Source organism: Callospermophilus lateralis, chromosome 8 (assembly GCF_048772815.1).
Source record: "Callospermophilus lateralis isolate mCalLat2 chromosome 8, mCalLat2.hap1, whole genome shotgun sequence".
Classification (NCBI taxonomy): Eukaryota; Metazoa; Chordata; class Mammalia; order Rodentia; family Sciuridae; genus Callospermophilus; species Callospermophilus lateralis.
Genome location: NC_135312.1, coordinates 3,594,641 through 3,607,046, shown reverse-complemented (window position 1 = coordinate 3,607,046; position 12,406 = coordinate 3,594,641). Strand labels below are relative to the sequence as shown.

The 12,406-nt window shown below is 60.7% G+C and overlaps 1 protein-coding gene across 13 annotated transcripts in view; it reads right to left on the bottom strand.

Moving 5' to 3' along the window:
- Ablim2 (actin binding LIM protein family member 2) overlaps positions 1-12,406 on the bottom strand; it is a 136,719-nt gene that overhangs the window by 37,899 nt on the left and 86,414 nt on the right. For 4 of the 13 annotated variants that reach the window (XM_076865303.2, XM_076865302.2, XM_076865305.2 and 1 more), the window contains 4 exons: positions 10,938-11,084; positions 9,584-9,616; positions 7,345-7,465; positions 5,617-5,715 (listed from right to left, as the gene is read on the bottom strand). In XM_076865303.2, the coding sequence (XP_076721418.2) occupies positions 5,617-5,715; positions 7,345-7,465; positions 9,584-9,616; positions 10,938-11,084 (400 nt within the window). The remainder of the gene's footprint in view (positions 1-5,616; positions 5,716-7,344; positions 7,466-9,583; positions 9,617-10,937; positions 11,085-12,406) is intronic. The other 9 variants (XM_076865314.2, XM_076865304.2, XM_076865306.2 and 6 more) reach the window with 3 other exon arrangements.

The following is a 12,406-nucleotide window of genomic DNA, read 5'->3' as shown; positions in this document are numbered from 1 at the left end:
GGCCCAATGACTTGTTAATCCAACCTGCATTGAACCCTGCTAGTGGTCCCTGGCAGAGGCACAGTGACCTGAGGGCTGAGAGCTTGTTGGTGCATGGCAGATTCTGGGGTGCACACCCAGCTGCTCCGTGCACCCGGCAGCCTGCAAACTCACCAGCCCCAAGGCCTGCCTTCCTGATCATCCTGTACACACAGGGCTGCATCTCCAGGAGCCTACAAATCAGCTGCATGGATCAAACTAAGGCACTGGAATGAGCCCGGGAGTCCTCAAAATCACTGAGTGCAATTTTGCAAGATACAGAAAAAGAGAAGACCAGAATCAATCAATTTCCATCTTCCTAAATATATATATATATATATATATATATATATATATATATATATATATTTTTTTTTTTTTTTTTTTTTTTTTCCAAACTAAGTGGAAAGCACCTTCTGAGCCTGCTCCAGTTCCTTACTTCATCTAGAATCAGAATTTCTGCCTTGGGAAGGAGGTTGGATTATCAAGTCACCAAGCAAGACAGCAGAGTTCCCTGGGAGAACGCCCCATGCCCAACAGCTGTGTAAAAAATGGGGTGACAGAGTGGGCGGGCACTGGACACTTGGCGAGGAGGACTGTGGCTCATAGCAAGACACCTCACTAACCTTGGGGACCCGCAGGACATTAGATGATAAGCTTGACAGGGGAAAGGGACAGTCTGGACTTGAGACCCTCTCCATTGTGGGCTGGTCCAAGTGACCCTGCAGTGAAACGGTACCCACAGAAGTGGGGCTAAGCCGGCCTGACTGAGGACCTGCCGGGGACTGTAGCAGGCTGGACAGATGCTGACTCTGGAGGAGCTGGGCCTGGAAGCGGGGCGGGTGCAGCAGCAGGGCTCGCAGGGGCAGAGGGCTCAGCTCGGACTGACCCCCACCGTGGCCCACACCAGGCTGAGGCCACAAAGGGGCAGGCAACTCCAATCTGGAGCACTTTGTCCCACCTGGGTGTGACGCTGACTTCACCTGCTGACACTGACGGGACTTCAGATGCCTGCTTTGCTGTAACTACCTCCCTTCCAACAGCACAGACCCCCTGGGCTTCCCCAAGTCTGCAGGCTCTGGCCACTCCAGGTGGCCGCAGGGCCTTCACACCATTGGGGTGGGACCTATGAGCAACAAGAGGAAACCCCGGACCTCTTCTCCCCACGGTGACTGACTAGATCCCCCCAAGGGCAGCCACACAGGACAGAAGCACGGCCTTTAAAAAATGCATCCGTGCCAACTGCAGGGGGCTGGGACATTCGCGTCAGGCGCCATCGCTAGGCTGAGCTGGCCCTTGTCTAGAATGCTCCTTCTCCACCACTTAGGATCTAATGTGTCACAGGCTCCCTGTCCCTCCCCAGGGCTCAGCCTATTATGCAGTGGCCCTGGAAACTGTACACCAGACCCGGGCGCCCAGGCGCCCGTGTGCCCATGTGCCCTTGCATCTCAGGACAGAGGTTCCCGGGGCCCCAAGACCATGGGGAAGCTGAGGCACAGCTGTGGTGGCCCCAGTGACCCACCAGGCCTGCTGCACACCTGCCCTCAGGGGCCTCTAGCACTGGTCACTGAATTCGTCCACCTAGGGTTGTGTCTGAGATGCCACCACCAAGTCCTCCGCGCCTCCCCAGCCCTGGCCTCTGCACGGCTCCCCCTGGTGCACTTGCTGAGTGCAGCTCCAGCCTTCAGGAGGGTGGCCCAGGGCTCAGGGCCCTTTCTCTGCACAGGTGCCACTTGTCCCCAGGTGGCTTCCCCTCTCAAAATGCACCGCTGCCATGGGCCCTGTGGTGCCACCAGGAGCGCTCTGCTGCGTTTCCCCTCAGCATGCCTGCTCCAGCCTGGGTCTAGCCGTCGCTCAGTGGCCAGCTCCTCCTTGAGCTTTATTGGTAAAGTCCCCAGGCAGGGGCTCAGGGCTCCTCCTGCAGGGGGTCACGTCCTGGGGGGCTTCTGTCCTGGGTGAGCCTCTTCATGGGTGGGGAGCCCCTGGCCTTGGGCCCCTTCCTCCTCTTCCAGTTTAAACTCAGTCTTGACTTGAGGACAGTTTCAGGTAGTCACACCCCCAGGCGAGTACTCCGGCTGGTGCCCCCTGACCTTGGCTCACAGCATCATCTAAATGCCACGCCATGTGGATTTGCCTGGTGTCCTCTCTCCGTCCCAGGAAGACACATTACATTAGCTGGCACGTCTCCCATGTGCCTCTGGCCGGGCCAGTCTCGCGGATTCCCTGCTGGTGATGACTGGTCCTGGGAAGCGCTGGCAGGCCTTTCCAGAAAGTTCCTCAGCTGGATCTTTTTGCTCCTTTCCCAGGACACACGGGGCTCGTGTCGGGGAGGCAGACCACTGGGGGTGGGGAGCTGGCCTTCCTCGGGCAGCCAGGCAAATGCCGTCAACAGGGTCTCCTGCCGAGGCCACGGCCTGGCTGGTGGGCGCCACAAGGCTCCTCCACGACAGAGCTGCTCTCTTTGTCCCCGTGCCTAAAATGCCTCTCTGGAGAGAAGACCCAGGTGAAGGCCCTGGCCACACCGGGTGGAGAGGTGCCAGCTCCTGAGAGAGCCCCGCCCACGCTGCTCGGCACCCTCTGAACGTCGGATCTGTCTTCTCCCTGTTGATTTGTCCTCAGTCCTTTCTTGTCTCAGTGGGGACTCGTGGACATTCACGGCGTGTGGGGTTTATAATGTGACAGCTTCATTCCATTGCTCCAGCCGTGCCAACTTGGAGCTCTCTGGCCTGCTCTTGTCCAACTTTCTCAAGGTGGTACCAAAGCAAGTCCAGCCCATGGCCAAGTTCAAGTGCTGTCAGGACCATGGCCAGGACAGGTGTGGACTTCACTGCAGCCCCTCCCACCTCAGTCACGGACCCCCCACCCCCGAGAGGGCCCCACTTCAGAGCAGAGGGAGGGGACAGTGGGCAAGGTGAAGAGCTACCTAGGGCAGAGTGAGTGGGGGGCAGCAGCCTTGGGCTGACTCCACATCCAAGCCGCCCCCTCCCTCCCTTCTCACACCACATGGTTAGGAGAAGGCTCACTAGTCAGCAAGTGGCTGTCCCGACACTGGGCCTCGGCAGCATGGAGTCCCCTGGGCACCCCACACCTGTCCTGCTGCTTGTCTCTTAACAGGCAAAGAGGTCAAATTTAAACCCACCTACCCCAGGGACACACCTGGGACTGAACTTCTCGCTTCAGTGCCAATGCTGCCCCCAGCTCCTCTGCTGAATGTGGGTCTTGGTGGGAGGGGGTCCCTGGGCACTGAGCCTCAGCGGGAAGGTGTGGCTGGGCAGGGTGGAAAGAGGGGAGGCACACGCAGGGCCCCTGCCAGCAGCTACCAGGCTGGGAAAGCACCAGTGAGCTGGGGCGGGGGTGCAGCTGCCTGGGAGCCCTCCACCCATGGTGTCGCCCAGCAGGAAAGCTCTGCTGAGCAGAGGCCAAGGTGCCCCAGAAGAGAACCTCGCGGTCCCTCCTAGGGAAGGGCAGATGCCAGGCCTGTGTCTGAGTGAGAGGTGGACAACTGAGTGCCCAGAGGCTGGGATATGCTGCAGCCCATGAGCTGGGAGAGGACAGGCTCCCTCTAGTGTGGCCTTGGAGTGGACCTGGGGTGGACATGACTTGTGAGTACGTGTTGGGTCGAAGCCTAAATTTGGGCTCTGCTTTGGGATCTTGAACCAGGAAGTCCCCTGAGCCTTGGCCTCCTCCAGAGCAGGTTCTGCCAAGACCTGGGGCCCCCAAGGTCACAGATGGCCATGGAGTCAGACACAAGGTGAAGCTGTGGGCATCAGGCTCCTTGCATCTGACACCAGAGAGGGGGGCAGGAGCTTCCTCTGGTTTCTGAGCAAAGGGTGTGGTAGCTAAAGTGGCCAGGAAGCAACAGGGCGGAGACTGCATTCCAGCAACAAAGAGCCACTCAGAGCACCCCCCAGGGAGCACCCCAGGCTCTGAACCGTTTCAGTGGGCAGGTGGGTGGGGCCTGAACCCAGTCTCTTCTTTGCAGGGGGCGAGGAGGGGCTGGCTGCCGTCCACCCTGCCTCCTTCCCTCACCCCCTCCCCTGGGCTGCGAATGGGGCGCTGCCCGCTGGCTGGATTGGAGCAGGGGCGCTGCAGCCCGAAGGCCTGCCCTGACTGGGTCCCCTCCCGTCTTCCCTCACCGCAGAGTGGTAGGAGTCCAGGGCGGAGACGCAGATGTGGGTGGAGGAGGCTCACCAGGGTCGGCTCTGGCTCTAGGCCCTCCAGGGAGCTGCTTATGGTGGCTGCCTGGGGGTCAGGGGAGAGTGGCAGGGACCGTGAACGTCCACTGCCTGCCCTTGCTCTGGCACACCCTGTGGGGGACCTCACAGGTGCATGGCCCCACCCACAGCAAGGCCCTGGCAGGTGAGAGGACAGCTCAAGATCCAGGGCCTTGTGGTGCGTGAGAGGTACGAGAAGCGGCCTGGAGATGGACAGCGAGCACACATGCGGCAAGGCCTCTGGGGCTGGCCCCTGCTGCAGAGCCTGCTTGGGGCTTTGAGTCTCCTCCCAGCTGTCAATACTGCCCAGGAGCTCAGGGGTGGGCCACCGGGGTGAGGGAGGTATGACGACCAGGCTCCTCTACTGGACCAGCTGGTGAACCCTGGGATGAAGCACGGGAGGGCCATGGCCCAGCCCCTGACCGTCACAGGATCCAGCTGCCTCTGGAGGAGTCGCCCAGAGATGTCCGACTCCACAGCCGTGAGGGATAGTGCACTTGGGGTGTCACTTGGGGAACCAGCCAGATCTCTATCGTGGGTCCTCCACTGGCCCGAGTGTCTGTCCATGGTGTCTGTCAGCTGGCTCTGTAACAGGACACCACAGGCTGGGCCTGCGACGGCAGGTGCACATTTTCTCGTGGTTGCGGAGGCTGGAGGTCACAGAGCGGGTGGGCAGGGTGTGTCCTCTGAGGCCCTCTTCCTGGCTTGTGCATGACTGCGTCTGGCTCACGTGGCTCACGGGGCCCCCTCTGAATGTGCAGAGACAAGTGCAGGGCCATGTTCTCTCCTTACAGGGCCACCAGCCTGGTGGATCAGCACCCCTCCTGGGGACCTCATCTAACTGACCTGATGCACCTCATCAAAAGCCCTCTCTCCAGTCACATGGGGGGGGGGTGTTAGGACTTTAACATGTGAATCTGGGGGACACAGTTAAGTCCTCGGCATAGAGGAGAGCAGGAGGTTGGCCATGTCTGTTTTTGTGTGTGTGTGTGTGCTCATGTCCCTACAGGGACATGGGGTGTGTGGGTCTGCACCCTGGGAAGAGCCAGGGTTGGGGGCTGCGTGGTGCACCTCCTGGCTGGGAGGCCAAGGCCACCCTGCTCTACAGCTGAGCTCCTGCTCCTAAACCAACACTAGCGAACCCGGGCCTGGGCTGCTGTGGGAGGTGAGAGGATCTGACCTAAGCACAGAGTGGCCCCGGCCCTCCACCTGTGCCTTCGCCTCACCAGCTACCAGCCTTTCCCTGCCAGGAACACGTGCACACCAACAGAAATGGAGCCGGACACAGGACACACACAGCGAGGGACATGGGGCAGGAGACACAGGGCTCCGGGAAGCCATGCGGCCGACACAGGACGAGCACCCACAGCACTGCGCGCCTTACCTCGGAAGTAGGGTACGTAATGATGTCTGAACACGGAGGTGGGGCTGGGGTGTTGGGACAGGGAGAGGCAGCTACTGGTACCCACACTCGCAGTACCAGCTGCGGGTGACAGAGAGCAAGGCGTCAGCCCTGGCCGTCCAGCCATGAACCGTCCTAGTCTCCACGGGCCTAGGAACAGTTGTGCCTCCCCTCTCCAGGAAGGCACCGGGAGACCCTCCAAGGGCTCCCCCATGAAGAACATGCAGCAGCCTAAGGCTTTGGCCCAGAGCCTCAGGCTGGGGCTCCAGGGGAGCACAGGCCCCTGAGCCACGCCTGTCACTCCACCTGGGGGTCTCCTTGAGGTCAAGGACCCAGTTGGAGGGCAGCTCCAAAGGCCAGGAGTGGTCTCTCACCACATCCTCAGGCCTCACGCAGGGTCCAAGTCTTAGCCCTTTGGGCCTTAGCCTTGGGCCACCGTCAACAAGCCCAGGTCCCCCATGATGTGGTGAGTGGTCCAGTCAGCAAAGAGATCACTCACTGACCCCCGGCTGCCCACCCACTCGTTCCCACATGCATCTGCTCCCTCCCTCCCTCACCCACTCACTCATCCACTCACTTACGACCCACTAACCCACTCACTCATCCACCCACTCACTCACCAACCCACTCACCCACCCACTCACCCATCTGCTCATTCACCCACTCACCCACCCACCCACTCACCCACCCACCCACTCACTCACCCACTCACTCACTCACTCATTCACTCATTCATTCACTTACTCACTCACTCACTCACTCACCCACTCACTCACCCACTCACTCACTCACTCATTCACTCATTCATTCACTTACTCACTCACTCACTCACTCACCCACTCACTCACTCACTCACTCACTCACTCACTCACCCACTCACTCACCCACTCACTCATTCACTCACTCACTCATTCACTCATTCATTCATTCCTCACTCACTCATTCACTCACTCACTCATTCACTCACTCTCTCTCGTCCCCTCTCTTCACATTTATTGGGCACACTTATTGGCACATTGCAAAGAGCCAATGAAAGTGACTTTGCAAATGAATGACTGGATTTTTCCACCAGGTTTGCTCACAGCAGCGCTGTCATCATAGAGGTGGAAATGGGGTCATGCACAGTTGACCAAGGAAACAGCCTGGAAAGATCCCTCAGAGAGGCAGCGTCCCTGTGCACCCCTGGGCTTGGACACTCTGGGGGCCAAGGAGTCTTAAAGCTGAGGTAGAGCAATGCACAGCTGGGTGCAGGCTGGGACGAGGTGACATGGGTGGAGGGGACCCTCCATGGGGCTCTGCCCTGACCTCATGCCAACTTTCCCACGAGGATGGCTTTCCCTGCAGTGACTGATCGAGCACAGGGGACATGCTATGCATATTCCGCCTCTTTCTCTGGCCACTGATTTTCCTCCACACTCAGGTTTCACAGCCGTCCCTGCCCTTGTGTTCTCCTGCCTTCCTGTGACACGTGCGCTCAGCTACCGCTTCCCGCGGTGTGCTTCCCGGGTGATGCTCTGACCAACGGGTACCTGGTTGCCTCCACCAGCAGGTAGACAGAGCAGGCCCTCTGTATACCACTAACTCCACCGGCCACCCATGGACAGTGCCACCCTCGGCCATGTTCCTAGCTGCATAAAAGGCCACTTTGTAACCACAAAAGCAACCACAAGAACAGTCTCGTGGGAGGCTGCGAGCCAGGGGACCGAGTACCTGGACGGCTGTAGTGCTGGGGCGACCGTGAGGTTGGGGTGTAGCGCCCAAGGCTGACAGAGCCGGTGGAGCTGGGGCTGGAGGTCCGGCACTGCTTGTAGGACCGGTCATCTTGGTCCCCCTGGGAGGGAAGACACAGCTCGTGAATCCCTGAGGTGAGAGCACGCCCCCCTCACCCACCCCTCACCCACCCCCTCGGCATTCGTCCCCCTCGCCCCAGGGGCTGACTCAACATGACCCCAACATGAAATCTCCCTGCCAGGCCCCATCTGAAGAGTCGGGTTCAGCCTGGCCATGACACTGACAGGCCTCTTAGCCTAAGCATGGTCCCTGTCCCATCAGGCACCGCGGCCTCCCCTCTCTAGGTGCCTCCTCTGGGCTGAGGCTCCAGGGGGTGGCGGGGCCCCAGCGGCACCTGCACCCTCTACTCCCCCCAGCCCTCCCAGCACCTGGGGCTCCTCGAAACAGCTTGGGAACCATCGAGAGCCTCTAGTGCCAACGGGGACTCCTCGTGTGCAGTTCAGGGAGAGGAAGTGCCCCTGGGGGCCTAGGCCCAGCTGAGGGGGACCACAGGCACTGATATCTGGCCTGTCCAAGCAGGAGGACTGCTGGGAGCGGTCAGTGGGCAGTGGAGGCATGGGACGGCTCGGCCCCATGGCGGGGGGAACAGCCTGCCCTAACCCCTGCAGCGTGGCCCCGTGGCCTGGATCATGCCAGCCCACCCAGAACCCTGACGAGACCGCTGTTCCACCCCTTGCAGCACCACCAGGATGAGCGGGGGCTGGTCTGGCGCTCATGGCTGCCCGGCCTGCCTGAGCTTACCGTGGCCGGCCTTCAGGGTTCCCTCCCTGCCGCCCGAGGCCACATTCCTGCCTGCACACCCCGTCCCTCTCACGGGCTCCTTCTCCTGCCCGGCTGGAGCCCCTGCCACCTCTGGCATCCTCTGCCAGGCCAGCCACCAGTTGTGCACCTCAGGCTGTCCTGTCTCCTGGCCACTGCGGGTTGGGGAGCTTAGTGTGAGCTGGCCTCTGGCCTGCTGGGTCGCAGCAAGCCTGGACCCAGGGGTTTGAGGTCTGATGCCCATCTGCAGCCCATTCCAAGGCAAGGTGACCTACCCAGCCATCTGCAGCAGCAGGGTGACATGGCTGCCCCTTGCCCCCAGTGCTGTTTCTAAGGGCAGACTAAGGAGCCAGGTGGAAGGACCGGACAGGGACTAGACAGAAGATTCTGGCTCCCCAGAACTACAAGGAAGGAGGGGAAGGACTGGGTCCAGTGAGATAAGGAGACTCCGTCTCCTGGGAACCCCGCTGAGGATGAGCGGGCAGGAGGAAGGTGGTCCCAGTGAGGACGCCCAAGGCCCCAGGGCTGTAGTGACCACCAGAAGCCCATGGGCTGTGTAGCCTCCCATTGACCAAATGTGTGCTTGTGTCTGGGGGCACCTTCTGGGGGGGCTTTGCCACGAGACTGGGCTCGTTCTAGAGCGTGCTGTCCAGCAGGCCTTGACCCCCTCCGTGGGAGGAGCCGACGTCCCTCTCGGGGTTTCCCTGTGTGGGTAACGAGGTAGTGCAAGGATGGCCAGCTGGGCCTGTCAGAGGTCACCTGTCAGAGGTCACCCGTGCTTTAGTGACTTATGGAGCACGCGTGATGACAGTGGCTGGTGGACAGCTCCTAGGGGCCGGTGAGGAGATGAGGTCTGGAGCCCAGTGGACGGAACACGCTCTGCACCGCCAGCTCTTGCTGTCCCTTGCTCTTGGGTCCTGTGATACCCCACCTGCCCCTCCCTGCGCCGCAGTGCAAGCTGCAGCCTGGTGGGCTACAGTCCACCTCACTGACCAATTTCTGAGAAACAGGAATGTCCCAGACGGCTAAGGAGAAAGGTTTTTGCTACAGAGATGTTTCCAGAGTGCTCCCTGCAGGGCCAGGAGATCCCGTGCACCCTGCTTGGGCATCAAGTGAACCTGAACTAACCCAGGGAGCCATGACCCAGACCACAACCCGCTCAGGTGCTGCCGTGTCCAGGCGTCCATGAGGGTGGGGCTGGCAGGCACAGGAAAGCATGCAGACGAGGCGTGATTATAAAAATAACCAACACTAAGTCAGGTGCCCGAGCCCTGGGGGCTGAGGCCCAGGCTCTGCAGCCAGGAGCCTGAGGCCCTCCCAGGGCGCCGTGGCTGGTTATCTTTATAACAGGTGGGCAGCAGCACCATAGCAAACAGGGCACAGGCAGGAGGGTGGTTACCTCAGTCGGCGTTGGCGAGAGCAACTGAGGAGACTGTGGACACAACAGAGTGACCTGTCAGCACTGTGACACTAGGCACTACTTTGGGGGTGAAGGGGTGGTTTGGGGACCGGCAGGCAACATGGGTCAAGGTGTACCTGGATGTGAGCCTCCACACGGGAAAGAACCCACCCCAGGAGACGCAGAATGGACTGCAGGACTCTTGGAAAAATGTGGTCCAGGGCACCCAGAGAAAGGGGCTCCCAGGCTTGGAGCCTGGCTTGGCCACTCGCCATGCCCCACAGCTCTCGAGACACACGTCTTCCCATAACGGAAGACTGCAGGCTCAGGACACCTGCCACACTCTGGTTTTCTCTGGAAGGAGGGGAAGGGGGCCAGGGGAAAGAGGGTGACGGGAACCTAGGGCCGGAGCACGGGCAGGGGGTACAGGCTGGACCCCCCTGCCTCACCCTTCCTGGGGTCTCTCAGTAACAGTGAGGCTTGTCACCACACACTCAGGCTCTCGTGGTCAGCAGGGGCACCTGCTATCCCTGAGTCATCTCTCTCCTGCTTGGCCCCCAAAGCCCCACAGCTGTGCCCGGCAGCTGTGACCTGAGCAGGTGCCTGGTCACACCAGGCCCAGGTTGGACTTCCCTGCACCCACCTGCTGTGCACGGTGCCTGGGGCTCAGCCCTCATTTTCCTCATTTTGAGAAGTCACAGAATGAGGAGGACCAAAGGAATCATGCTTGAAAGGACCCGGTGTCCCTGCCCTGTGAGCACCTGTGCCTGGCTACACTCGGGCTACACGCTCAGGCCCGCGGCCCAGCACCTCGGCCACAGGGACACCGAGATCTCAGAGCCACAGAAGGAGCAGCGAGAACCTCCAATGAATCCAGGTCAGATGCAGAAGGGCGGCCTCATTTAGAAGTCACCAAGTAACAGAGGACGCTCCAGCAACACTGCGAAGTAATTCCTGGTCACCAGGGGGTGGATCTGGCTCGGGACTCACCAAGGAGAGCGGGAGCGTGCTGGCTGGCGGGGCTGGGTGCGGCCGGGGAGTCCTGGCCAGGAAAACTGCATTTCCTGCTTCATGACAATACTCCAGCACTCAGGAGGAGCCAGAGATTCTCACCCAGTTTCTATCCCTTCCCAACGGCAGCCTGTTCTGCTGCCTGCTGCCTGCTCCTTTAACGAGGCTCTTGCAGGCCCTTCAGTGAGGGGTGCTTAGAGCCAGAGCGCTGGGCACTAGTGAGTGAGGTGTGGCAGGTCACCCGAGGGCCTGGGGAGCCCGCAGAGGGAAGGACACTGGCTGGATCCCATCAGAATGCCCCCGTGAGGGAGGCTCCTGCCCACGGGCCACGCGGAGGCCGTACCTCGCTGCAGCTCTGCCTGTCGCCCGCGCAGTGGCTGACGTAGGGCGAGTAGGAGATCATGTCTGGGCGGTCGATGTTGTAGATGGCCTTGCTTTTGGGAAGCGCGGCCAAGTCCCTGTAGTCAAGGATCTCATCTCCAAGCTTCGCCTGAGGGAGGACAGAGCAGAGGCAGGAAGTGACCCGCGTCCCAGGTCCCAGGTGGCAGCCGCCCCAAGCCCAGAGCCGGGACACTGCCCAGGGGCAGGGGACTCAGCTGGGACAGCCTGCCCCGTGCCAGCCTCCAGAGGGCCCCGCGGTCCTGAGCACGCTCTCTCCAACTGCGTCAACAAAGGGGCTCCCAGGAGGAGAGGTCGAGACCCATGAGCCCGGCAAAGGCCTGCCAGACGGTGAGATGCAGGATAGGCACACACGCATGTGCTCACATTCACGTACGCACACAGGAGCCAGTGCATGTCTATGCTCACGGAGGATGTGCAGTCTGACTGCAGAGGGACACGTGCCTACACGGCATCTCTCCCACATGGTAGTGCACACTCATGCACACCCACAATCAGGCACCCACAGGCCCACACACTCACTCCTGCACTCAGCACACACCTGCATACTGGCACACCTACTTGCACACACGGACCCACTAGAAACTTGCATGCACACACACGATCACCCTCACACCCACCCGGTGAGTACACAGACACACACACACGCTGGTGCACGCACCTTGGCACGCGTGAGCCCGGGCATCTGATGGGTTGGCCCTGGACCCCACGCACCTGTCCACAGAAGGTGCTCACTGGGGCTTGCTGACCCAGCCTGTGGTGCTGCAGGGCTGTTCTCAGGGTGCCCGCCTGGCCGCCTGCCACCTGGTCCACTCTGCCCACCTGCTCCCACTCTGCCCTATGCTGGCACACTAGCTCCAACGCCCGCCTGCCCACTGCCTGGCCCTGACCTTGGCCCTGGCCCTTGCTCTGGCCCTGGGTGGTCCTTGGGCTGCCTGGGGCACTTTCCAGCCACAGGTGCTCTGATCTGGTCACTGCTGGCCCACAGCAGCCTGTTCAAGGCCTCTCCTGCAGGGGCTGCAAGAAGACACCCTCAGTAGCAGCAGCAGGTGACACACAGGCTGGACCTGAGACAACTGCCACCTTTTACTGTGAACTCACAAAATATTACAGCAGGTCTGTGACAGAAACTCTCACAGCAACTCCTTATGGCAGATGAGGAGCCCAGAGAGGTTGGACAACTTGTTCAGAGTCACACAGCAGGGGCAGCATGGTGCTATCGACCCGAGAGTCTATGCTTTCTGCTGTTGTGCTCCCCTGTCCTGTCCTGCTGTAGGGGAGTCTCCCTAGCTCACCCCATACTCCTACAGCTCAAACCCAGGCAGCCCTTCCTCAGGGGCCACTGTGAGTCCCACAGGAGCCCCTGAACGAGGGCTTCCTGCCCCCAGCCTGCTTGCCCGCAGCCTCTCCCCT